This window comes from Gekko japonicus, unplaced genomic scaffold (assembly GCF_001447785.1).
Source record: "Gekko japonicus isolate JY-2015 unplaced genomic scaffold, Gekko_japonicus_V1.1 scaffold67, whole genome shotgun sequence".
NCBI lineage: Eukaryota > Metazoa > Chordata > Lepidosauria > Squamata > Gekkonidae > Gekko > Gekko japonicus.
The window spans coordinates 1,004,997-1,032,794 of record NW_015161948.1 but is presented as its reverse complement, the minus strand read 5'-3'; the positions used below and the strand labels follow the sequence as shown (position 1 = coordinate 1,032,794).

General features: G+C 48.0%; 1 protein-coding gene across 1 annotated transcript in view; it reads right to left on the bottom strand.

The window, feature by feature from the left end:
- Positions 1–27,798, bottom strand: part of NRGN (neurogranin) — a 64,963-nt gene that overhangs the window by 6,189 nt on the left and 30,976 nt on the right. The window contains exon 2 of the mRNA XM_015429404.1: positions 25,920–26,134. Within this exon, the coding sequence (XP_015284890.1) occupies positions 25,928–26,134 (207 nt within the window). The 3' untranslated portion in view covers positions 25,920–25,927. The remainder of the gene's footprint in view (positions 1–25,919; positions 26,135–27,798) is intronic.

The following is a 27,798-nucleotide window of genomic DNA, read 5'->3' as shown; positions in this document are numbered from 1 at the left end:
GCCGACGAGCTCAGCCACGCCCCCAACGTCAGCACGTCGCCCGTCACTTCCGGCGACGTGCTACCGACGCACGCACATCGGGACGACTCCCGAACCGCGGCGACGCTCCCCCGCCGCGGGGGGAAGAAGATTTGGCAACCCTATCACAAACTCTCAACCTTGCCTACCTCTCAGGATTGTTGTGAGGGTAAAATGTGGGAAGAGGAGAATGGTGTAAGCTGCTTTGGGTCCCCACCGGGGAGACAGGCAGGGTGTAAATGAAGTGAATGAATCAATGCAGGGAAAGGTGCCGGCTGAAGCTGTACACGGTTCAGTTCCGTTTCGTACCACTCGGCAGTCATGCTTCTACTGTCTCTCAGCATTGGGTGCAACAAGTCCGTAGTTCCTGATGCAGTGATGCTCCACACAATCCCATCTCAGGAGGCTGCCTGTTGCATCTCTGCATGAGTCTGTGCTCCGAGCCCATCTCCCTCCATTCAAAGGCTCACACAGAAGCACAGAACATGAGCCACACTTGTGAGGGTGGGTGATCCATCCTCTTGCACACTCTAGTGAAGTCTCTCCCCCAATTTAATGTAGGGGGGAAAGTACCAGATATAATTTGGGGGAAATTTTCCCCTGTAGACTGAGCCACCCCTTTCCTAGAAGAGTACAGCTTCTCAAGAGGAGAATAAGCAGCGTGGATTTAACTAAGATTTCCTCCCGTTTCCATCATAAGGAAACTTAGAGAGGCGACTTTGAATCAAGACTCAATATCTTATCCGTCAGGTCATTTCAAAGTGAATAATCTCGACTGTTTAGCCTTTGTGGGTCAGTCCCAGGACTGATGCTAGGAGTCACGGTAAGGCAGAGATGTTCCACCAGGCATTTGCTTGAGGCCAGCGACGGTTTTCACCTGTCTGGCACTCCTGTTTCCTGCCTCCCCACCCCACAATGAGGCAGTGGCATAACTGGATATTTTAGCACCATCAAATTAGGCTAATTATTGTATTTTTGTTGTATTATTACTGTACTCATATTGTTTTAACTGTGAATTTGATAGGTGAATTGTGACTCACTGATGTACACTGCCCTGAGCCCTGTAAACAGGGGAAGGCGGTTTAGAACTCTAATTTAATAAGTAAGTAAGTAAGTAAGTAAGTAAGTAAGTAAGTAAGTAAAATAAAACTGTGGCTGGGTCCCTGCTGAAGCCGATCTATAGCCTGGTCCTGAGCCCCCCGGGCCAATCTTCCATTTCCCAGTGGGAAGAGTGTCGGGGGTAGGGGAGGAGGAAGACAGTCAGTGTGGTATTGTGGCTGGAGTGTCACACTAGGATCTGGGAAAGCCAGGATTAGGGTTGGGAGGGGTGCCTTGAGGAGGCCACAAGACACGTATTTCTACCCCACCTTTCTCCTCAGCAGGGTCCTAAAGCAAGAGTGGTTCTGCGGCAAGCTTCCCTGGCACGGTGGGGATTCGAAGCCAGACTCTCTAACTGCTACACCCCACGTAGCAGATTAAGCGAGCTGTATTTGGCAGTGAATTCTGCTGGATTCAGTTGTACTTACTTCTGAGTAAACTTGTCCAGGATCTGGCAGAACTCCATCTGGATTCAGCTCCCAAGAACTCCCAGCTGCCAAGCCCTAACTTCTGTCTCATGTGGAATAGTCAAGGGCGCTCTGAATCATGGGCAGGCTCCATTCCCTCGCAAGGCCGGACTGCCTGTGCCGAACCGCTGGGGGGTGGGGGGAAGGAAGTTGGTGTTCTGTCTGTTGTTTGGAAGGAACGGTGGGGTTAGGAGAGCGGCAGGAAAGAGGTGGGACACGCAGGAAGCCGGTGGAAGGCATTCAGAACTCGCCGTCTCTGTCTGGAGGAGGAAGTGTAGGAGAGAAACGGCTTTCTTTCTGACTAGAAAACAGCGCTTGCAGAGGGTGTGTGGGCGTCGAGGGACTCTGGTTCCTGCTATTTTCTGCCAGATGGCTGCTGATAACTACTCTCCTCTCTTGTATTCTGTGGCACGGGGGGCTCTTGTTTTTCACATTGCTGCTACCACGTAAAGCCCTATGCAGCCTGACAGAGGGAGGCTTCTCGTTGTCCTCAAGGGAGTGTGAATCATCTCCCCCCCCCCCAAAGATGCCTGATGGTGTTACAATGGCTGATACCACCTGCAAGCCTGGCCGTCAGAAAACCAGGGAACGAGTAGGGTTTTAAATACGAGTTCTTCTCTCTGCTACGGGATTAGATAAAGGTACAGGTTTCCCTTGCTCGAAAGCCAGTCGACTCCGACTCTAGGGATGCAGTGCTCATCTCCGTTTCCAAGCCGAAGAGCCAGCGCTGTCCGAAGAGGTTTCTGTGGTCACGTGGCCAGCATAACTAGATGCCAAGACACACGGAACACTGTTACCTTCCCACCAAAGCAGTACATATTTATCTACTTGCAATTTCTTGTGTTCGAATTGCTAAATTGGCAGGAGTTGGGGCCAGAGATGGGAGCTCACTCCGTCACGCGGCACTCGGGTCTTGAACTGCTGAGCTACCGACCTTCCAGGGTGCAATTCAGCGTCTTAACCTCTGAGCCACTATGGCCCCACATTTGCATTATTAGGGTGTTCTTAATTGCGGGGTTCCTAATATATGGCTGCCAACCCCCAGGTGAGGGCTGGAGATCTCCTGGAATTACAACCAATCTCCAGATTACATAGATCACTTATTGATTTATATAAAACACTCATTCCACTTCTCCTGGAGAAAATGGCTGCTTTGGAAAGTGGGCTGCATGGCATTATACCCTACAGCATGGTGTAGTGGTTAAGAGCGGTGGACTCTCATCTGGAGATCCAGGTTTGATTCCCCACTCCTCCTCCACATGAAGCCTGCTGGGTGGCCTTTGGCCAGTCACAAGTTCTCTCAGAACTCTCTCAGCCCCACCTATCTCACAAGGTGCCTGTCATGGGGAGAGGAAGGGTGCAACACAACCCCTCCCCCCCACATAGCCTAGGCTAGTCCGATCTCATCAGATCTCGCAAGCTAAGCAGGGCTGACCTTGGGCGGTATTTGGATGGGAGACCAGGCAGGAATACCAGGCTCATGACATGGTGGCAGATAATGGCCAACCACTTCTGAATGTCTCTTGCCTTAAAAACCCCACCACAAGTCAGATGCAACTTGACAGCGAAACTCACACACACACACACACACACATTACATCACCTCCAAACTTCTGACAAGGGACAGATCATTTTGCTCCCTCCAAAAGACTGCCCCACACATGTGGGGCTATTACAGAACAAGCCCTTAACCCCCTCTCACCATCTCGTAAAATGGCCCAGTTGTCTCTTACTGTCTCAGCTGGAAGCGTGGCCTAGAGTTGTTCTGGGATATTCCCTGTTCCCACTAGTAAAATTAGGCAGTGTATTGGGAACCACAATTGTCGCTGCCGCTGTTTGATCCTCCGGTATTTGGCTCGTTGTCTCATCCTTTTAGTCCCATAAGAGCCTGCCGGATTGCTCCCTAATGCTTCCTGGGAAGCCATATCTATAGGACAACTGCTGTTCTGCCCCCTAATGGCATCATCTAATCAGGCTAATATTTTAAAGGTAAACATTAAGTTAGTGTTTGCTTAAAAAAAACAAACTGGTTTGTTTAATCTTATTGGATTCTTGCGGCATTCCCATCTTGTTTTTCTTTGTTTATGTCTCCGCAGCGTCTGTTTTTGTAGCAGAAGGGTGTTTTGCATGAAATTTTAAAATGGAATCTGTTTTACAAGTGGATTTTGTTTGCAGAATAGGAAAGGTCTCTGGGCAGGCATCAGTTCCCTTGGCACACAGATGAATATGTACAAACCCACTCACACTCCTCCGACCCATGTTGTGGGGAATTAGGGGGCCTGGGTCAGCAGAATGCAAAATCCCCCCCCAAAAAAAACCCCTTGTACATTGTGCCTTGCACAGAGGGTTGCCAACTCCAGCTTGGGAAATTCCTGGAGATTTGGGGGTGGAGCCTAGGGAAGGTGGGGTTTGCAGAGGGGAGGGACACCCATGAAGCTGCCTTATACTGAATCAGCCCCTTGGGGTCCATCAAGTTCAGTATTGTCTACTCAGACTGGCAGCAGCTCTTGGCAGAAGTCTTTCACATAACTGCCTGTTCCTTTTAACTGGAGATGCTGGGGACTGAACTCGAGACCTTCTGCATGAGAAGCAGATTCTCTACCACTGAGCCACAGCCCCTCTCTAGCTCAGCAGGGATGCAGTGCAACACAGTCCACTCTCAGAAGCTGCCATTTCCTGCAGGGGAGCTGATCCGTGCAGTCTGGAGATCAGGTGCAATTCCTGGAGATCTCCAGGCCCCACCTGGAGGCTGGTAACCCTATTATTTGGGCTCATGCATGTAGCTGGCCTGCCCTTCCTCAGCCCAGGATACTCCTTATTTATGGTACATGGGTCACTTTGCACTGCCCCACAAAGTCCCTCGATCTGGATTCCAGTGGGGCATGTGAAATCGCAGCTTCTGCTTGCAGTGGATGGTTGTGTTTAGGCTCCTTGGTGCGAGACTCCTGCATGTCGGCCGGTGACACGATGCATTGGTGCGCACGAGAGCACAAGGCTTCGTGCATGGTATCCGGCTTTGATTTACACCGTTGTACGTACCTTTTTACTGCCAGGCAATGGGTTTAAAAATAGCCTGTGCTGAGGAGAGCGGCATTCAGTGTGGTGTTGCTAAGGAAGAAATTAAATTCAAATCCAGGCCCTTTGCCTTCTTTGGGGAGTTACTATTGGTTTCCAAGATAACTACCAGTGTGTAGGGCTTGCTTGCCACATAAAACTAGGACATACAGCTGTGACTCTTCATCAGTTCGACATGGGGGGAGCTCGCAAAAGCCAGTTTGACTCTGGAAAAACAAACCAAATTCATCATCACCAAAAATACCTCTCCCCCTGTGTCTATTTCTTTGTGGCTAAAAACAACAATAGCATATACATAGTTCACTCTACAGTAAGGGAAGGTTTTTATTTCACTATTTATATCCTGCTTTTCTTCCCAACAGAGGCTCACTATGCATTGCACATCTTACTGCAGATTTTCAGAGCAGTAAGCCTTTAATCTTGACTTCGAATTTTGTGCCTGGTTTACACACCGTTCTTTTTCCTCTGGTGTATTTATTCTGCAACTACATTAAAAACAACAACAACACACCACAGTTTTCTAAATTGGAATGGAATGTCACTTGTGATGTGTGGGGGGTGGCGTTCCAAGTTTTTTAAAAAAAATTACGCAATTGCCATATTGCAGCTGCGCAGTAGCATCCAGCAAGCACCTTCCATTTAATCATCGTGGTTCAGGTTTTGCACATGCAATTTCGCGTAAGTTCATTGAACGAAAGGGAACAGACAGAAATACAGGCAAGGGGGGTGGGGGGAAACCAATGTTGAAACTGATCAGATTTTTTGAAACTAACAAGCAGCTGTGAAGCCCCGTTTTCCATATTGCTGAGCACTAGAGGATTCTCTGCTGTGTTATCAGCCACTATGAAAAATGGGATTCAATGATCTCATAATATGGGGGAACATGTTGAGTGTACAGCATGCATGATAGAACCTACCGACACTGGCATTGCAAGCTGTGATGGTTGACGATGTGTGTGTGCATGTGCATGTGCATGTGCCTGTGCAAAGTCGGCTGCAACTCCACCACACTTTGCACAGGGCTGCAATTTGTATGGGGGAGGAGTACTCTGGCAGAAGCTCTGGAGATCTCATTTTGTCTTTTGCCACTAAATTGAGAACAAATGGGGGTGTTTTCACTGACGCCCTAGTGCAGTTGCATGGAAATGCTAATCTCCTGTCCTTCCTTGCAAATGTGTGTGGTTTTTGTGATTCTCTAATTTGATCCTGCACACTGGTTGTGATCTTGACAGTTCTTCAGAGCCTGTCCTGTGTGGATTGCACTCTGTCCTTCAAATGGATTGATCCCAAGCAATTCTTGGCAAAAGAGCATGGGGGGGGGGAATCCGAGGGAATCTGTATGTTTTTGAATTATTTTCAGCTTGGAAGAGAAACAAGGGGAAAATCAGCACAAAAACACTCTCAGAAAACCTGGAGAAACAGCAATTAGAAAGCAAACTTGAGTGCTGAAAGGAGGAAAATCAATGCAGAATGGGGGGAAAACCCCCCGATGGAGATGCATGGTGAAAGTGAGGGAAAACACCCATGCATAACAGGACAGAGACTCAAAACAGCTTATATGCTTGACCTCTGCTCCTTTGGATCCTCACAGCAACAACCCCGGCAAAGCAGACTTAGGCTGGCTGGCCAGCAGGCTTCCAGAGTGAGCATGCAGGTGAGGGTCTCCCAGATCCTAGTCCGGCACTCTGACCACTACACTGTGCTGGCAGTGGCCCCAGGTGGAGCATCTGGGAGAGGTATCTGTCTCTAAAGACCCCTGGGAAATGATGAGGAAAGGTGTTTTAGGTCACACGGGCTGGATATCGCGGGGGGGAGGCGTGGCTGTTTGCCCCAGAGTGAACTACCGCACGGCAGCCGGATCAAACGTCCCGCCCGACGTCCCGCCAACGTCCCGTGGTTGGGGGGAGGTGCTGATCATACCTCACTCCTGCAGCGCGGCAAAGAAGCGGCGCCGCGGGGGTTGTGGGTTTTTTTAAAGCCCAAGTGTTCGCAAGCGCCGTTGGGTGCTTGTGTGCACCCGTGGAGACTTGATTAAAAAAACACTTTTCGCGTCAGGACATGGGCGGGCGCCGGATGCCACGAGTTAACACCGGAAACGTGATCTGATGCCCACCCTTGCCCTGCGGTTTCCAGAAACTAGTACCTCGGAGGTACTAGTTTTTTACAGCACATCTTTGGAGTGAAGCCTCGGGTGAGCCATGGGAGCTCTACGCTTCCCAGATGTGGTGGTGAGATCGCGCCCGGAAAATCCGCCTATCTTTCGTCTCTCTAGTGTGGCTAAAGCTCCGTGTGACCGGGGCCTTACACACTCTGGCTTTTGACTGGGGAGAATGAGAGGCATAGGTGTGTATGACATCCTTAGGGGGCACCAGGGATGCCAGGCTCCAGGTGGGACCTTAGGATCTCCCAGAATTACAGCTCATCTCCAGACTAAAGAGATCAGTTCCCCCGGAGAAAATGGTTGCTTTGGAGGGTGGAGTCTACGGCATTGTACCCCACTAAGGTCCCTGTCCTCCCCAGGCTCCAGGCTCAGATCTCCAGGAGTTTCCCGACCTGGATGTGGCAACCATACCCTTCGCCCCCAGCCAGTGGCAACCCTAGGCTGCTATTACGGAGCCACACCACTAAGCATACAGAAGACATGATTTCCAGATTGCTAGTGCACCCTGTCCACTACAATTAGGGCAAATAGAAAAAACAAAACAAAAAACTCTTAAAAAAAAAAGGTGATCAGATGCAGAAGAAGTAGAACGCCCATCTTATAAATTGGTTCCTCTAGGTGTCCCTTCAATATTGTTTTGTCTGCAGCAATTAGCAGGTAATGTTATTTAACTCCATGTCAGTAAAAGCTTCAACTGCCCATTTCTACACAATAAATCTCTATTAAAAGGACAGTGCATTTTTCCCTCTGGTCAGTTGGCAACCTTAAGAAGAAGAAAAGGTAGTGCAAAAAAAAAAAAAAACACCCCTAGATTTTAACACTCCAAATGGGAGAAGCAGTCTGATGTGTGTGTTTTGAATCACCCAGGCTTGCAATACCTGGCTGCCTGGAGTCAACAGTGGATGCACTACAAAAAGCAACATTCACCCTTTCAAAGCAAGGCTTATTGAAGATTGAGGAAGACCCAGTTCCCTATTCTTTAATTAGCAAAATGTCTTCTCTGGGGCTACATCCCATAGAAGTGTGATTTGGCATTGTCTTTGCAGGCCTTCTGGAGAGATTTGAAGGTAGATTCCACCCCCACCCCACCCCAAAGGCTTTTAAAAGGGATTATTCAATGGGTTATCCCAGAATTTTACTGGTTTTGATTGATGGATGACTTCTAACTTTGCTATACTTATTACTGGATGTGTTGATGATGTCCTGCTGCTGTTATTGATAGCTCTTTTGGGTGTCTACTTTTGGAATAGAAAGACAGGATAAAAATTGCTAAGTAACAGTGGGTTGGATCTGGATTAAATTCTCCACTAATGGAAGGGAAGGGGTAAATTCCACAAATTCCCTCTTCTTGCTGCAGACCCCTGCTTTGCCCCTCATGATATTCCAGAGAATCCCCTGTCCCGCAGGAGCAGCATTTTGGGGAGACCAGGACTATTTTGGGGCAGGAACGCACAGGAATGGAGTTCCGGCTGGCTCCCAAGTTGGCCACGCCCAGCAGGAACTCATTCGCATAATAGGCCACACCCAACATCAGAAACTCATTAGGATTGGCTACATTAGGGGTGTGTGGCCTAACATGCAAAGGAGGCCCTGCTACAAAAAAAGGCCCTGGGTTTTGACAACAAACAAGGTAAACAGAACAACAAGCAAAAGGTGGGTGTGGCTGGATAACCACACTTCTGGTAACATGGGGGTGCAGCCTAATGTGCCAATGAGCTGTGCTGTCAGGGGTGTGGCCTAATATGCTAATGACTTTCTGCTGTTGGGTGTGGCCTATCATGCTAATGAGTTCCTGCTGGGCTTTTTCTACAAAAAGAGCCCTGGGGGAGACCAATGTGCTGCAGCATGCGTGGGGGGGGGGACACATGTTTTGTTCCACCAATGAAAGCACCTTCCACAAGTGGAATTTTGAGTCTGCTTCCATCCCATAGAGAACTACGAGGGCTGTCAGTTGGCTTCTGTGATGAAACTACTGAACCTAACCTAGAAGCTGGCTGAGCCCTTCCCCTGCTTCACTGCTAAATGCAGGGTTTTATTGGTCAATAATTCATGCCGATATATTAAAATCCTCCTCTGGAACTGCGGAAAGACATTCCCTCTACACTGACTCACTGTCCCCAGCGTGTACGCAACATACTACTCATTAGCCAATTTGGCTCTAGGATAGGTTAAGAAGAAAGATGAAAGAAACCTTTCTTTCTCCTTCTCACTTTCTTTTTACATCAAATAACGTCTTTAATTTGTCATAAGGCCCCCTTTTTAAAAGCTTTTTCCTTCACCACGAGGCTGTTTCTATAATTCGGTGTGCAAATGGCTTTCTGGAGAAAGCTCTGTGCTTGCTTATGTAAATCCCATTCACAGATGGACTGGGCATGCAGCCACTAATATTTGCATGGGGCAAATTTGGGTGCCTGGGATAGAGAGGGCCACTTCAGATGCCCTGGAAGAGTCTTGTCGAACTACACCAAGCCGAGGTGTTGTCAGTCTTTCCCTGTTTCAGTGACAATGGAAAGGATATCGTGGATTTTAGTGATTTGTGATGAATATATGAAGCTGCCTTATACCGTGTTACATTATTGGGTTGTCTAGCTCAGTCCTGTCCAATGTTCCCTCTAAGCTATGGAGTCCTGTGAGCAAAGATTCTGCTTTGTGAGCTACTGGCCTTAAAGTTGTGAGCAAGCGATTTGGCTACTTCATAAATTAGTTGGCTTGGGAGCTGTCCTTCCTGAGCGGAGACAAAAATGTGTGAGCCGGAAGCTAAAAAACTGTGAGCTAGCTCATACTAACTCAGCTTAGAGGGAACACTGGACTCCTGTCTACTTAGCAGCATCTCCCCAAGGTTCTATGCAAATGACAATCTTTAACTAGAGAGGCCAGGGATTGGACTTGGGACTTTTGGCATGCAAAGCAGGCACTCTGCCACGGAGGCTGCTCCCAGGGGGAGGATTTTCTCCTTCTTGGCTTCCAAATCGAGAGTGCTTTTTTGGCAGGAGGAGATTCCATATGAAATAATGCTATAGTTACCCTGTTTCCAGGGTTTCCCTGGAACTCTCTTTCCTAAACCTGCTTAATGCCATACCTTTCGGAATGAGCATAGTCAAAATGCCTTAGCACATCATCTGGGAGGAACAGCATGCATTAGCCTACCCTGCAAAGGTGCAGCCCACATCCGTGGCATTTCCTCACTGTCATCTCACGAGCACCGTGGTCCCAGCATTTTTTCCCCTGTTGCATCATCAGAGGGCATTTTGTGTTTTTTTTAAAAATCAGTAATTGCTCTAGCACTATAACCATCTACTGCTACTTATACCATTATAATAATCTAGTGCTATGTATCTGCTTCACATTTTAATAGAACCATTATGGGGCTATAGCACCTGTGTTGAGAAAGTAAACAAGGGAGCCGCTGGACCCAAGGGCCAATGTGTGGAAAGGGAAAGATGGGGGAAACAGAGGGAGAGAAATGCACAGAAAAATCCCATGTGTGGAAGCTCCCCCATTATTGTGCATACCTCAGCATTTACAGGGGCCGCAGTGGCTCAGAGGTTAAGATGCTGAGCTGCAGACCAGAAGATCTGTAGTTCAGCAGTTCGAGACCCGAGTGCTGCGTGACGGAGTGAACTCCAGTCTCTGGCCCCAGCTGTTGCCAACCTAGCAGTTCGAAAGCAAGAAATTGCCACATGACCATGGAAACGTCTTCGGACAGCGCTGGCTCTTCAGCTTTGAAACGGAGATTAGCACCGCAACCCTAGAGTCGGATTCGACTGGCTTTCGAGCAAGGGAACCTTTACCTTTTAAATAGGTACCACATCAGTGGTGTTCCATGCACCTTGGCATTTAGTCATGCTGGCCACATGACCAGGAAGAAGTCTTCGGACAGCGCTGGCTCTTCAGCTTTGAAACGGAGATTAGCACCGCAACCACACCCTAGAGTCGGATTCGACTGGCTTTCAAGCAAGGGAAACCTTTACTTTTACTGCATTTACAATAGCAAGGAAAGCAACACGGTCAACCCTTGCCAAGGGGAAGCCTGAATTATGGGCTCCCTCTCATGTCATGCTGAAACATCACAGGGCTGCTTGTCATTCCTGCAAGGCAGAGGCAGCTGGGGCAGAATATTAACTATTCCCCTCATTTCAGAGCAGATCTCTGGAAATGCTTTACACCAGTGCTTCCTATAGGAAGGAGAATCTTGTATGAGTGGGGGGGGGGGAGCTTCTAGGCAGGAGTCAAAAGTGGTTTGAGAGAGGGATTGGTTTTCATGGCATGCCAACTTATCCCACCTGTTGCATCTAGCCAAACAGGTCTTGTAGGTTTGAGTCTTTCAAAACACCTCAGCTCCTGTTTACCAGAGGCAAACGTACAATGAAAGGAATATGCATACACCTACAGCATGGGAAGCAATGCCTAAGCCATTTCTGACGCTCTTAAAAGCCCCGGTTTGCTTACAGCCTGACCCTCCTGGGCATGCTTATTTGGCAGCAAGTCCCACTGAGTTCAGTGGAACATACTCCCAAATAAAGTGCACAAATCTGCTGCCATAGCCGCTTTTGCTGATTTTTAGCATCTGTGGATTACTGAAATGTAGTTTTGGGCTTGAATGCATAGGAGCCTAGTTGAAGGAGGAGGAGTGGGATTTATACCCTGCTCTTCACTCAGAGTCTCAAGAGCAGCTTACAATCTCCTTCCCTTCTTCTCTCCACAACAGATACCCTATGGAGGAGGTGGGGCTGAGAGAGCTCTTTCAGAACTGCTCTTGAAAGAGCAGCTCTAAGAGAACTGTGACTGGCCCACGGTCACCCAGCTGGCTGCATGTGGAAGAGTGGGTAATCAAACCCAGTTCTCCAGATTAGAGTCCGCTGCTCTTAACCACCACACCAAACTGGCTCACTGCACCAAACAGACTGAATGTTATGTAGGCAGGTTGACTGGTAATGCAGTCTTAAGCAAAGTTACCCCTTACAAGTACACTGAAGTTAATGGGTTTGGAAGGGTAGAACTCTGCTATAACCGTCACATGTTCTGCCACCTTTGAATTGTGCGAACACGTGTGCTCTGCCTGAACCAGATTATCAGTGTTCCGGCCATCATCTGTTAATATATATATACAGGGCTCTTTTTGTAGAAAAAGCCCAACAGGAGCTCATTAGCATAACAGGCCACACCCAACAGCAGAAACTCATTGGCATAGTAGGCCACACCCCTGACGGCAAAGCACATTAGCATATTAGGCCACACCCCCATGCCACCAGAAGTGTGGTCATCCAGCCACACCCACCTTTTGCTTCTTATTCTGTTTACCTTGTTTGTTGTCAAAACCCAGGGCTTTTTTTGGTAGCAGGAACCCTTTGCATGTTAGGCCACACACCCCGAATGTAGCCAATCCTAATGAGCTTCTGCTGTTGGGTGTGGCCTATTATGCTAATGAGTTCCTGCTGGGCGTGGCCAACTCAGGAGCCAGCCGGAACTCCGTTCCTGCGCGTTCCTGCCCAAAAATAGCCCTGTATATATATATTACTAGGAGCAAAGCCCGTTGTGGAGGAAGACAATGAGCCCTAGCACGGCGCGATGGAGGCTCCCCCAGTCTCCCAATCTCTCCCCCCGTGCGACCCCCTGGAGTCGGGGGGCAAGGGAATAGCTGGGTGTCCTCCAGCAGCCTCGGGGATGACGGTGCGCCGGCCCCCGCCCAGTGAGAGGCCAGTCAGCTGCATGTAGTCAGTGGTGGCAGCAGCAGGATCGGGTGCGGCCAGAGGCGACCCCCGTGTGTTGGAGTGGGCAGTGCGGCCTTCATCCGGGCGCAGGGCAGCCAGGAGCCTGTAGCCGGGCTTGGGTGAGGATGGCGGCAGGACCGGGGCAAGGCCCCTCCCCTGCTGGAGCGGCCAGGCCGCCCGTCGTCAGATCGCATGTAGGCCGGGTGGCAACGCACATTCAGGCGAGGGCGGCAGGCTTGGGCCACGGCCCCCTGGTGGTGCACGCAGCCCATCCGTCATCGGGCCGCGCACAGCCCGGCTGGCTATGGGCGCTCAGGAGAGGATAGACACGGCAGCTGTTTGTGTCTTCGAATTGCGGGGCACGTTCGCCCCGGCGCCGCATCTGTGGGCGGACATCAGAGACAGTGGTTAGTGGCCAGCATCTCCAGCGTGAGTGTGGCAGCTGGCTCAGGCTATGGCTGAAGGAACGCATCGAGCGTGGCCACGCCAAAGCAGCTCTCTCTTTGAATTGCAGGGCACGTTCACTCCAGCGCTGCCTCTGTGGGCGAGGGCAAGGGTGTAGACTTTCCAATTTCCCGGGGGGGGCTGGGGCTGGGCCAGAGGCATTGCTGTGCTAGGAGCAAGGGTGGCTCCCGGGGGAGGCTGAGCACCTTCTTGAAAATTTCGGCGGGGGCTGAAGCCCCGCCGCCCCCACGAAGATTACGCCTATGGGCGAGGGCAGAGACCGCGAGCAGTGGCCAGCGTCCCCGGCGTGAGTGGCAGCCGCCTCAGCCTATGGCTGAGGGAGCGCATCAAGCATGGTCATCCCAAATTAGCTTTATAATATAGAGAGAAGAGAAGAGATATCTAGACATATACCACAATCACTTGGGTAAATGTTTTCAAGAACTTGCACAATTAATTTGGTTCACCAGGGAGGTCAGATATATATATATCTGACCTCCCTGGTGAACCAAATTAATTAGGACCAGTGCTAACATTTATCCAAGATTTTGGGGTACTAATCAAGTGATTTTCATATCACATGAAAATGATAGCCATTCTGCATACATATGAAAACGGTCACCGTTTTGCACACAGGGATGTCTATAGCCTAGGCTGCTTGTCCATTACAGGTTTTCCCTTACTAGTTTTAGGAAGCTGACAGTATAAAAAATGGTTAAAGCTGTCTTTCTTTTCTTTTTTTCTTTTCAAGAACAGATGGTCAATTCTAAAGCACTTGAACCAGTTATGTACATGAATTGGTACGATAATAACAATAACGAGCTTATTATAATGTAATAATGAGCTTGCTTATGAGGTTGTACCAATGAGCTTGTTTATCCACCTCAAAAGGAATTAATCACATTTGCATAATTATTTTTTTTTGCATTTCGAATGCTATGTTTTGGCACTCATATGTCGTTTCAGTCACAGAAGGAAAGTTTGGGAGAGGAGTATCAAGAGATCTTGCAGGGGCAAGGTCTCAAAACCAATAAACCTTTTATCTTTGGCGGCTACACAATGCTTAATTCTAAGGCGGGTGTGTGTGAGGGGAATGAGCAAACACAATTCGCATTGCTTGGCACATGCCATGCACTTTAATTTGTCTTGATGTAACTGCCCGACTGAGAATCCCAACCTTAAAACGTGCCTTTGAACCGCTGTGGGGCTCATTAATTGCCTCTCCCCACTGGTTTTCCAGCCCAGCTTACCCAGAGTGGTGGGAGGAAGAAAAGGAGCCTCTCGCTGTGTTAATAACCATTCAGAATAATTTGCTTCTAATGGGTAAGCGCAGTCCCTTGAAGCCTAGTGGCTTTCCACAGTCGCTTTGGAAGAACAGATTCAATATACTGGGCAATTTTGCTCGAGAGAGTACTAAAGGGGGCCAGGGGTTGGTGTTTATCGAGGGGAAGCTGAATTCTCATGAGAATTCATAATTGATATTCATAATTAATCAACCAGGAATTAAATTTCAGCCATGATTCATGCAGCAAACCAGCTCTCTGCAGCAGCTCCATTCCATTTGTGTGAACCAGGAGCCTGCTGGTTTTGTCTTGTGCTGCTGTCTGTCCAACACACTCAGTAGTGCGGTTATAGTGGTTAGGGTCAGGTTAGGATTTGGGACACTTTGGGCACCACATTTTAGGAAGGATGTTGACAAGCTCGAGCATGTCCAGAGGAGGGCAACCAGAATGGTGAGAGGGTTGGAATCCAAGTCTTATGAGGAAAGGCTGAAAGAGTTGGGTATGTATAGCCTGGGAAAGAGAAGGCTTAGAGGATACATTATTGCAGTCTTCAAATATCTGAAAAGCTGTCATGTAGAAGATGGAGCAGATCTATTCTCTCTTGCTCCGGATTGCAAGACTAGATCTAATGGGTGGAAATTACAAGGGAGTCGTTACCGGCTAAATATTAGGAGAAACTTCCTAACTGTAAGAGTGGTTGAGCAGTGGAACAGACTGCCTTGGGAAGTGGTGGATGCTCCTTCGCTGGATGTTTTCAAGCGGAGGCTGGACAACCATCTTTCAGGTATGTTGTAGTGCTATCTTTTGGCTATGCTTCTGCAGAGTGCAGGGGGTTGGACTAGGTGACCTGCAAGGTTGCTTCCAACTCTAACATTCTATGATTCTATGACACCCAGGTCGAATCCCTGCTGTGCCATGGAAGCTCACTAGCAATGCTAGATGACCCTGGGTTAGTCAGTCTGTCTAAGCCTAACCTACCTCATAATGTAGATTTAGGTGGGAAGCTGTGGTCTGAAGCAATAGAACAAAGTTTGAGTCCAGTGGCACCTTTAAGGCCGACAAAGTTTAATTCTGGGTATAAGCTTTCGTGCGCACAAAAACGTATACCCAGAATTAAACTTTGTTGGCCTTAAAGGTGCCACTGGACTCAAACTGTGTTCTACCTTACAAGGGTTGTTGTGTCAGGATATAAGGGAGAAGGAGAGAATGAGATTGTAAGCCATTTCCGATCCCCATCAGAAAGGAAAGCAAGGTATCAATAGTACAAACTGTGGTTAGCAAACCAGCTATAAACTATAGTTTGAAATCCCCATTTGGTGCCAACTGAATTGTCTGCATTTGGATGTTACAGCTCACTAATGTCTGATCAGACCATGATTTATAAATCACAAGGGGAGGGGAGATTGATGTTTGAATGCAGCTCGAGAGTGTCCCATTGACGGTTCAAGATTTTCCTGCAACTTGCAATGCTTCTTGGCAGGCAGGGACTGAGGAAATGTGCTTCCCACCCCACCAGCACATAAGTGACAGAAGAAACTGCATCTGAATAATTTCTCCCACCTGATCTCATCAGATCTCGGAAGCTAAGCAGGGTCAACTCTGGCAAGGGCTTGGATGGGAGACCTCCTTGAAATACCAGAGGGGGGAGGCGGGGGCAGACTTTACTCAACCACCTCTCTGAAGATCCTCCAGGCCCCCAGTAGGGGTCAGTCACCAGGGGTCGCCATGACCTCCAGGTGCATGCAGTCAGTCACCAGAGGTCGCCATGACTTTCAGGTGCACGCATGTGCACACACACACGCAAATGCACATATAAAACAAAAAAATGAAAACATTTATCCTGCCACACAGTTTAATACAGAGAGAATGTTTAATCTCATCCAATGGGAATACCTTTTCCTTAAATTTCTCATTGGATAGAGACGTTCGCACTATGCAAACCTACATGGTGGAGTGGTTAGAGTGCCAGACTAGCATCTGGGAGATCCAGGTTCGAATCCCCACTCTACCACGGAGGCTCATTGGGATGGTGATTCTCTCTCCGCCTCACTAGCTCACAGGGTTGTTGTTGTGAGAATACAGTGGAGCAAGGGAGAGTATTTAAGCCGCCTTGAGTCCCCATTGGTGAGAAAAATGTGGTGCTAAATAGCTAAATAAATAAACAAATAGTAATTGTAGCGGTAAATACATTTGGCATTTGGTTGGGCTGGACTCAACATATTTTTAGATTTCTAAGGCACGGGTCCCTCATGTGGATATCGTGTGACAGCAACACGGAATGCTCCAGAGATATATCTCCGTTTGATCCTCTCTGGCCATAACAATCACAGCCTGATACACCACTAACTTTATGCGAAATTGACAAAAGCCAGCTTAGAGTAAGCAGCGCAGAACCAACTTGGTTGAGTGCAGAGGGCAGGGAAGGGTAAAAGACAGAGGGGTTTCCAGAACTCTACCTAGCCCGCCTGCACAGCATCTGTCTCCCTCAGACTGAGTAGGAAGGGATGTCAAGAATCATCCTGTCTGACTGTTTTGGCAAGATTCCCCTGGGGAAGGCCTTCAAAACAAAATCCAAATTGGCACCTGGAATAAATCATGCAAAGGAAGCACTGGGGTGGTTTTCTGTTGGCATTGTGGTCCCCCAGCGGGGGAAAGGGTGAGAAGAAACACAGGGGATTGGAGTCCGCAGGTCCCAGTAATGGCAGATGCTGCTCATATCCCACATCCCAGGCTTTGCTCCATGTTTCAAAGCTTCTCACTGCAGGCCAGAAGAACTAGTCATGATGTCTTTTAAAATTTATATATATCCCCCCCCCCAAGTTGGGACCAGTGTTCCCTCTAAGCTGAGTCAACGTGAGCTAGCTCACAGTTTTTTAGCCTCCGGCTCACACATTTTTGTCTTAGCTCAGGGAGGAGGGCTCCAGAGCAAACTAATGTATGTAGTATCACATTGTTTGCTCACAACTTTAATGCCAGTAGCTCACAAAGTAGAATTTTTTGCACACAAGACTCCACAGCTTAGAGGGACCATTGGCTGGGACTCAAAGCAGCTTACAACATGGTTCTCCCCTCCTCCATTTTCTCACAACAACAACCCTGTGAGGTTGGCCAGGCTGAGAGTTTGGGATGGGCCCAAGGTCACCCAGTGAGCTTCTATGGTAAAAGTTAGGAATCTGAACCTGGGTCGCTCAGTGTCCACTACCCACTCTACCACACCGGAGGCTTCCAGGAATGGGCTTGAATTGTTCTGTGCTTGTGCAGTATATTCGCAGACATGCACACACTTCCCCACAAAGCAGTTTTTATTCCTGGCAGTTCTCAGAAACTCTTTCTGAGCTGAAGGACAGTACCGACGATCGGGACTAGGGATGGGTACAATTTGGACCATGGACCAAATTTAGTCATGGACTGGGGCAAGGTTCGTGGTCTGTTTGCCTGGTTTATGCGTTCACATTTTCCACGGACTGCCCACAGATTGCCATGGGCTTTGCGGAGGTCCATTTGGTCCGTGGGAGTGGTCCATGGACCAGACAACCAGGCACCTGTCAGCTAGGCCTCTCTCAAGCCCTGGCTGCCATGGGAGTGGGGGGTGACTCTGGAATGCTAAGTTTCAATTCTGCGGTGTCTTCTGTGTTTCTGTTATCTCTGTCTGACCTTCAGGGAAAAGTAACCTGTTACTTTGGTGGGCTTCTACCTGGTCCCTGATTGGCCCCGGGCCATCAGGGGTCTCTTTGAACAATGTATAACTGTTTACTTCGCGTGCTTTATTTTAATTCTAACACGAAATGGTCAAGATATCTGCATACTCTCAAACTCTCGATAAACTTTACTTCTTTGCAGGGGTCATTTCATAGAAAAAGAGGTGCAGGAGCTCATTAGCATAACTTATTTGCATATGCCACACCCTCTGACATCACCGGAAGTGTGTCAGAAGGCAAAACCCACCGCTCAGGCTCCACTGGACTGTTTTGGATTGCTAGCTATTGGGGGGGGGGACGTGCAGATCTGTCCTCGTAGAGGAAGGAGAGCTCGTACCTGAAGGCAGGCGGTGGGGGGGCTCTCTGCAATTTACCTGGCTGTTTCTTGCTCCTTGTGGCTCGACTGAGGTCTGCTGGGAGCAGGGGGTGGGGCTTGTTGCATGTGTCCGCCCACTGGGCTCCTTACTGCCGGAGCTCCGCTCCTGTGCGCTCCCACAGGAAATGACCCCTGCTTCTTTGAATGAAAGCTGTTGGGAACAGATTGGTGCAGGAGTCTGACAGCACCGAGGCATTAAATATCGAGGCAACCAGGAGGGATGGACTTTTACAGCCCTGGAAACTGTAGGAGTGTAAAGAAGTGCAGATGGGATAGATTATGATGGGGAAACTGCTCCCTACTCTTTAGCACAGCAGGGCTACAGGTCATACGGACATTTAGTGCGGGCTTCGCTGCTGATCCCTCACGCATTAAAGTTTTCTGTTCATATTGGCAAACCTGCCTCCTGCACCGAGTCCCACGGTTTTCGCTCTTTTTATCCGTGTTTTCTGACACCCGTTGGAACAGGTGTTTTTCCTATATCTCGCACTTTGTATCCGCGGTTTTGGTATCTGGACAGCAATCCGCCGTGACCACGTTACCCTCCCACCCATCCCTTTTTTTGTGTGTGTTTCCGGTTTAAGTTATGCGCATGTGCAAACAGGCACTAGCTTTTATTTTGGTCTTTTTTAGTTTATATGTACGCCCAAGCGCATGGGAAGACAAGCGCATGCACAGGTTGTTTTTTTAAAAAAGAAAAACCACGCTGCCGCGGGGACGGTACACTGTGTGATCTGTACTTCGCGTGAGTGAAGCGGAAGACAGAGGAACCGTCTGACCACCTACAAGCAATATAAAATGTCACGGATAGAAGAACTGCGGGAAAACTAGTGTGGTAAGAGGTCTGTGTGACCGCGGCCTGGGAGAGTGTCAGGTGAAGCTGAGGTTGAGGCACGTACATGCGATGCCACGTATCCTCCAGCCCTCCTCTCTCTCCTCCTGCCAGGCATGCAGCAAGCCTTGTGGCTGCCCAGCACACTGATGGCTTGTGCCTGTCCTCTGCCCACATGCTACTGGTGCTGGAGGGGCCACGGCTCCAGTTCAATCCCCAGCATCTTCATTAAAAAAGATGACGTCGTGGGTGGTGGGACAGACCTGCCTGAGATCCTGGATGGCCGCTGCCATTCAGACATAAGTCTGAGTTGATAGTCAGGGCTCTTTTTGTAGAAAAAGCCCAGCAGGAACTCATTAACATAATAGGCCACACCCAACAGCAGAAACTCATTGGCATAGTAGGCCACACCCCTGACAGCAAAGCACATTAGCATATTAGGCCACACCCCCATGCCACCAGAAGTGTGGTCATCCAGCCACACCCACCTTTTTCTTGTTATTCTGTTTACCTTGTTTGTTGTCAAAACCCAGGGCTTTTTTGTAGCAGGAACTCCTTTGCATGTTAGGCCACACACCCCTAATGTAGCCAATCCGAATGAGTTCCTGCTGTTGGGTGTGGCCTATTATGCTAATGAGTTTCTGCTGGGTGTGGCCAACTTGGGAGCCAGCGTTCCTGAACCCAAAATAGCCCTGCTAGTACTGTCTTTGAAGGAGCAGTGGTCTGATTCAGTAGAAGGCATCCTGTGTAGTTTCCAAGAAGCATAAGGTTGTTCTGACTGGGCATTTCTCTCCAATTTTTTTTTAAATGAGGGTTGTATATGCAGAGACTGTCTCCTTCTCTCTGGATGGCCCTGCTTTCACGGATTGCTTATTTATGCATTACATTTTTTTACGTTACCCTTCCTCTGAGGGGTACATGCTTTGCTCTTTCCCCTTCTGTTTTCGCAACAAACTTGTGAGGTGCCCAGATCTGAAACGAGTGACTGGCCCAAGTTCACCAACCCAGTGAGCTTCATGGCAGGGCGGGGTTTGAAGCGGGATCTCCCAGATCCTAGTCTGGCTCTAAACGTCCTGCCACACTAGCCCTCAGACTGGTCAAGATGAGACCCCATTTTGCTATTAGAGGGAACAAGTGGGGGACACACAAGGACTTGCAGGGGCCTCTCATTTCCCCCTTCCCCACTATTTTCCTTTCCCCTTCCTTGAAAGCCCCATAGTTTCTCCCCTTTTCTGGCTTTCTTCTCTCCTTCCCACCCATCAGCTAACCTACCTTTATCTGCTTCCATCTTCAGTTTTTCCTTCTTCCTTCCCACTGAAAGCCTCAAACTAGGAAAACCATGGCCTGATCGTGCTGTGCCAGCTGCCAGGCAGGGCCCAGTTGTATGGTGGGGAACTTGCAAATGACTTGCAGGGGTTACCTCATTTCCCCCTCTATCCCCATCTTCCCTGCACTATTTCCCCTTTCCCTCCTCTTGGCAACCCCCATATCCTCACCTTTTCCTCTTTCCTTCTCTCCTCCCCTTCATCTTCAGGTCTATTTATTATTTCGTTTATACCCTGCCTTTCTCCACAATGGGCACCCAAAGCAGTTTACATCATTCTCCTCTCCTCCATTTTATTATCACAACAAACCAGTGGGGTAAGTTAAGTTGAGAATGCATAACTGGTACAAAGTCACCCAGTAAGTTTCCATGACAGTGACGATTTGAACCTGGGTTCCGTGGGGTGGCTGCTGTTGAACAGCAGCAAGCAGCCAGGCCTGGGTGAGTAATACAAGTTACATGGTAACAAGTCTTCTGGTGGTTGCTGCCAGGCCTGGTCCTGATAAGTCTACCCTAAAAAGCCAAAACACCCTCAAAAAAGGTCCTTTAAGAATGGCAACAGTGTCTGTTGTGGTTGCCTAGCAATGGCCACTGAGAGCATTCATTTCTTAAAGCTATAGGTGCTGTTTTTGTTATTCGGGGGGAGTTGAACACCCAACTTTATTTATTTATTTTTAGGTTTCAGCTTTTTCTGCAAATCTGGGGTGTTTGTCACATTTGTAGAAAGATCCGTGTTGTCTGATCATGGCTCCGGTCTCCAGATTTAAATATCCACATATTTGGCCTTGTTAAGAATTAGATATATTGATGCTAGTTCCTTGCCTTTTCTTCAGGTGTGAACAGTTGTTTTCTCCTTTAAAGCCCTGGTTCACCAGTGAGCTTTATGACAGAGTGGAGTTTGAAGCTGGATGTCCCTAGGAAGTGCATTAGCTCTGCATGTGGAAAGTCCATGGTACAACCTCGGGCATCTCCTGGTAAAAGTATCAGGTAGTAGGTGATGTGAAAGATGTTGACATGGGATCCTGAAGAGATACTGCCTGTCAGACAATAACCTTCACAGACCATGGCCTGGTCTGATTCACTACAAGGCAGCTCCCCGTGTTCTACATTCTACGTGTTCATATTCAGCTGCGGAAATCCTACGCTTTTGAAATTTCACTTGCCAATTGCTAAAGGCCTCAAGACAACTTCTCAGGCATGCCAGCATCTAGCTTTGGGGAGGAACAAACCAATATAGCGTGTGTAAACACATAATTTTGAAACGCTGCACCATCTCAGTAATTCCCCTCTGAATATATATTGGATGCCCCAGTACTGAAACAGAAAATATTGGAATGCAGTCAGTAGAATTTCGTCTCTGTCCTCGATTCTAGACCCACAGAGGGCAGGCTGCACCAGAGACTTGCTCTGACCCATTTTTGCACATCTATTTCTGCTTCAATCTCATCTTGCTGTGCACACCCCCACCCTCTCCTCCCTTTCTCACTACCAGTAGGCAGAAAGCCCACCCTGCTACTGTCTCAGCAGCAGAAAATTCTCCGTGTTGCTGAAGATGGGAAGACAGGCTGATGATAACTTGCTAAAAGAAGCAAAAAGCTGTCTTGGGAGCGGGGACTGGGATGTTGGGCAGCCACTGGTGAAACATCTGGCTCATCCAAGTGAGGGAACGTCTTTTTTTTTTTGAAGGTGGGCTGTAAAGAGGCTAAACATAAAAGGGGGTGATGAGCTTGGAAAAGGAAGCAAAGTGGTGAATCCACTTTTACGGAGCATGTGGCAGGCCAGCGAGTTCCACGCAATTGTCCGTCTTTGTAAACACAGGATTTTTATTTACCATCTGGGACAGAGAATCTGCTCTGTAAAATGTTCTAAGGCTGGAATGTTTGCCATTCCCCCCCCCAGCTACACTGTGGTTTTGATCGGAATGAAGGAACCTGCTATTTACCTGTTTTTTAAAAAACAACTCTGGGAAGCTTCCCTTGCAGGTCACTGGTTTTCCTTGCACCACTGCAAATGTCCACACAGGAACATGGTTAAACAGAGTACCTGTTCAGAATTTGTATCGATGGCTCATATTTTGGGGAGCTCTGTTCATAAGATGTAGGAAACTAATTACGGGTGGACTTTTGTCCCTATTTTAAGTGACGGCTGTCTGAACAAACTTTGGCCAGCCCTGCCTTTAATTTCAAAAATGTGCGGGGGGAGCAGCAAGCACCAATTTTCTCTCTCTCTCTCTCTCAAAAAAGACAACCTAATAAAGGGTATGCTGTTCTGCAGAAATATGCGGCATAAGCAGTGGCATGTCATTTATCATACTCACTCTGAAGCTGTTGTGCAGAATAATAAGAGGTTACCATGATGACCATTAAACTAATGCATCGTGCTAGGAAGAAATACAGGAGGGTAATTGGTAATTTGTTAGCCGCTGCCAACACAGGAGTTGCAAAACTTGGGAAACTGCTATGTTTCTTAGAATGGAAGAATGGCTTAGTAAAACCTAGCATGCGTTATGAATGGAAAAACCAAAGGTCCTCAACATTGTACCAGTGGGCACCAGGGTACTTGCCAATTTGTTTCCTGCCCACTTGCTTCTTGAATCTTGGGGATAAAACCAAAACATCTTGCAAAATTAAAAAGGAAGGGGGGGAAAGTACAGGAAGCTTTGGTTTACTTGCCATCACATTGGCTGCATATACAACCTCTCCTTGAGGGCCCCGCCTTTGGAAACGGAAGCAAAAAAAATCTCTTCCTCAAACTGATCCTGTCCCCTGGTAGCCATTTCGTAATTAGCTTTGCTCTCCAGTGCAGTCATCCTTGTGGTTATACCCATTAGCCTTTCTTAAAATCACAGAAGGGCCTTTGGGTTCAAGAAAGTTGGGGGGCCCCTAGGATAAACTGATAGTAGCAATCAGAACACAAGGTGTGTGTGTGGGAAATATTTTTATGGAATATCACAGAAAGTCCATAAATTAGTGGATCATTGTTAGGCAACGAGAACATCTGTGTTCACAGGCATCAGCCGGATCTATTGAACAAATGGTTTCTGATTGTCTTGAATGTAAGAAAACTGGGCACCAATACTGGCAGAAAGGTAGTGTGTAACTATAAAAAATATTTAAATAAAATCATAAAGCTGAAGTTTTAAGATTTTGTGTTAATAGATGGAATAAGATCCCTTAATTTTAGCATAAGGAAATACTAGAAAACTGCATAATATTGACTGTAATGTGGGAAGGTATTTGTGTCCCAATGGAATGTTTTTCCTGTGCTCAATCTTATTTATTTTTGCAAATTATATATATTTTTCATTTTTATAAAAATTAATTTTGTAAGGGATCCTGATTATGCAATAAACCCTTTGGCAGTTTGGTGTAGTTTGGTGGAGTGGTTAAGTGCGCAGACTCTAATCTGGGAGAACTGAGTTTGATTCCCCACTCTTCCACTTGCACCTGTTGGATGACCTTGGGCAAGCCATAGTTCTGTCAGAGCTGTCCTTGAAAAAGAGCAGTTTCTGTCAGAGCTCTCTCAGCCCCACCTACCTCACAGGGTGTCTGTTGTGGGGAGGGGAGGGGAAAGGAGCTTGTAAGCCACTCTGAGATTCCCTTGGGTAGTGAAGGGCGGGGTATAAATCCAATTTCTTCTCTTCTCTTCTTCAATCAACTAATTTTGCTTTTTTGCAGCAGGTCTAGATTCCCCATGACTGACTGGTCAGATTAAAAGCTGTCAGCTCTAGCAGTGTTATACTGAAAAGGGTCTAGTCTAGTCCTTGTGTTAACAGCAGCCATACAGGTGCACCCACCACATGGAGACCCTAAAGCAGACATAGAGTTGCCAGGTCCCTCCTGGGAACCTGTGGGGGATGGGAGAGATTAGTAAATCCTAGTAAGGAGGGAGGCCCAGGCCACGTCACCAGTGACGTGATGACATCACTTCTGGAGTGCACAGAGAGAGATGTCACAACACTGCAATGTCACCACAATGCTCTGGTAAAAACGGCTTCTACCATACCGGTTTTGCCCAAATACCAGAGTACTGTTGCAACTTTGCCAACATGATAATGTCACTTCCAGGGCACTCTGGAAGTGATGTCGCCACATTGATAGTGTCAAAACCTGAGCCTCCCACCATCTCCTGGTAAGTCCTCCCCCCAGTGGTCAGCTGATCAGCAGCAAGGGGCAGGGCCTGGCAGGAGGGGACCCCCGCCTCTATCGGGTGGGCTGGCAACCTTAAGCAGACACTAGCCTTCAACTACCAGTTCCTCTTCACCAGGCACAAAAGTTTCCAAGGCAGTGATACTCAGTGGCTCAGCAGCCACATGTGGCTCTTTGGCATGTCACCTGTGACTCTTCTGGGCATGTTCTCCAAGCTGGCACCTGCACTATGTTTCAGGAAAGTGGGCAAGGCCCTTATCTGCTAGGGTTTGTGGTTGGCAGGGGGTTCCCACCTTAAAGCAACCACTACCAAACGAACAGGTAAGCTGTAAGTCTCCCTGAGGTGCAGACCTCATGCCAGGAATGGGAGTAAATGTGGCTGCTTTGGTTGATGGTAGTTGCAGTTGCAGCACTTTCTGAGCTGTGGATTGACTACCACTGTGCTAAGGCAAACCTCAGAAGAAGAGATTGAATTTATACCCTGCCCTTCACTACACAAAGGAGTCTCAGAGCGGCTTACAATCTCCTCTCCCTTCCCCTCCCCACAACAGACACCCTGTAAGGTAGGGGGGGCTGAGAGAGCTCTTTTGAGAACTGCTTATGATTGAACTGTTCTAAAAGAATCTGTAACTGACCCAAGGTCACACCAGCAGGCTTCATGTGAAGGAGTGGGGAATCAAACCTGGTTCTCCCAGATTAGAGTCTGCACTTTTAACCACTAGACCAAACTGGGTCTCTAAGCATCTGACTTGGGTCCTCTCACCATGTAGCATTATCCATCTAGTAACTGAGGTTGGCCAATTATATCCAAGGTTAGGTAGTTTAGTACAAAGGTAATTAAAGCAGGGAGCTGCGGTGGCTCAAGTGGTTAAGACGCTGAACTGCAGGCTGTGGAAGGTCAGTAGTTCAGCAGTTCGAGACCCGGGTGCCACATGATGGAGTGAGCTCCCATCTCTAGTTCCAGCTCCTGCCAACCTAGCAGTTCGAAAGCAAGAAATTGCAAGTAGATAAATAGGTACCACTTCGGTGGGAAGGTAACAGCGTTCCGTGCACCTTGGTGTTTAGTCATGCCGGCCACATGGCCACGGAAACGTCTTCGAACAGTGCTGGCTCTTCGGCTTTGAAACGGAGATGAGCACCGCACCCCTAGAGTCGGATTCGACTGGCTTTCGAGCAAGGGAACCTTTACCTTTACTAATTAAACCAGATGCAACAAATTGCTCTCCATGATGTCTGTAACCTTCTGAAAACAAGCAAACATGTATCGGAGGGTAGGATTCTTACCCATCTGCTTAATCGCCGTTGCGTAAGTCCCCTGCACGGGCGCTGCTCGTACACTCCGGGTCCTTCCTCTTGCGCTCCCTTTCACCCCCTTTAATCTTCTTCCTAGTCATATGGCCACGGAAACTGGCCTGGATCTTGGCCGCAGCTGCATTGGCACCTGGGTCATCAAGGGGAATGTCCAAGATGTCTTCATCCAGCTTGGTGCAAGCCCCTTGCTGAAACAAAAATAAGATACCAGAGTCAACACTGGAGGTCACAGGTTACCAGGTTCATCCTACAGCCTCCCCGCATGCTTCTTTTAGGAAGTCCAAACTGCAAGAGGTTAGTGGAGGAGTTACATTAGGAGTTATGGTTTAAAAAGCAGACAGAATAGAATGCAGGAGGGTAGGAAGGGATGATGGATACCATTTGGCAGTAAAGTACTGCTTTTCTCCCAGTGTACACCTACGTCTGATTAGTCTGTGTTGAATTTATTTATTTATTTACATCATGGGCAGTCTGCTTTTTCCACTTAGACTCAAGGAGGATTACACAGAGTGAGTCAATACAATTGGCAGGATGGGGTAGTCAATAAACAACGTGGTCCGGGCTGTAGAACCAACCAGAAACCTCAAAACAGAACTGACGCAAAGCATAAGCCTTTTACATGACACATTAAATGCTACAAAAATTACATAGTAGGATCCCAGTTTCAGTAGGCTAAATGCACATTAAATTATACAAAAAGTACATAGTAGGACCCTAGTTTCGGTAAGCTACATACAGTAGCATAAACCACAGTCCCTTATAACTGACCTATGTAACTTGGTGAATCATTTCGTGCTGTGCAACTCTATTGCCTGCATATAAAAGCTCTCTTGAATAACTCAGTTCTGCATCGTTTGCAGAAAGCCAGGAGGACAAGAACCTTCCTGACCTCTTCAGGCAGGCCATTCCATAAGGTGGGGGCCACAATGTACCGCTTCGGTGGGAAAGTAACAGCGTTCTGTGTGCCTTGGCATCTAGTCAAGCTGGCCACATGACCACGGAAAAGTCTTCGGACAGCACTGGCTCTTTGGCTTGGAAACCGAGATGAGCACCGCATCCTTAGAGTTGGATTCGACTGGCGTTCGAGCAAGGGAAACCGCAGATGACCCTGCTCTGATGAGTAAAACTGTTGTGGTGGTGCATAGGGGGAGAGGCGGTCTTGCAAATATGAGGGACCAAGGTCATGAAGGGGAGGGCTTTGTCTGTAATAGCCAATATTTTAAATCGAGACCAGTAACTGATGGGCATTTGTGCCTAACACTTGAATGGGATTCCTGAAATGTAATTACTTGATTGGTGGACTTTCTTGCATGTTTGCCATGATAGAAAATGATAATATTTGAGGACAGATTTGTATGCAAAGTATAAGGCTGTATAATACATACAGAAATATTTATAACACACACATGTCCAAGCAATGTCTTAAGTGATGCGCAAAAGTAAATATTGAGCCTGTCTTGGTGGGGAGGGCGGGGTATAAATTGAATAAATAAAGACATAAAAATAAATAAATAAAAGGTTCTCTCGGTAAGCATTAGCCAGCAGCCTGAGTAGCCCAGCTTAGCTTGGTCTCATCAGTACTTGGGAGCTAAGCAGGGTTGGCCTGGGGTAGACTTGGATGGGAGACCAACAAGGAAGACTGAGTTTGCAATGCAGACAGAGTCAGCGGCAAACCACCGCTCTGCTCGTCTCTTGCCTGGAATGTCCTGGGGATGGGGGTTACTGTGAGCAGGGCTTTTTTTTGTAGAAAAAGCCCAGCAGGAACTCATATAGGCCACATCCAACAGCAGAAACTCATTAGCATATCAAGCCACACCCCTGACATCACAGCTCATTAGCATATTAGGCCACA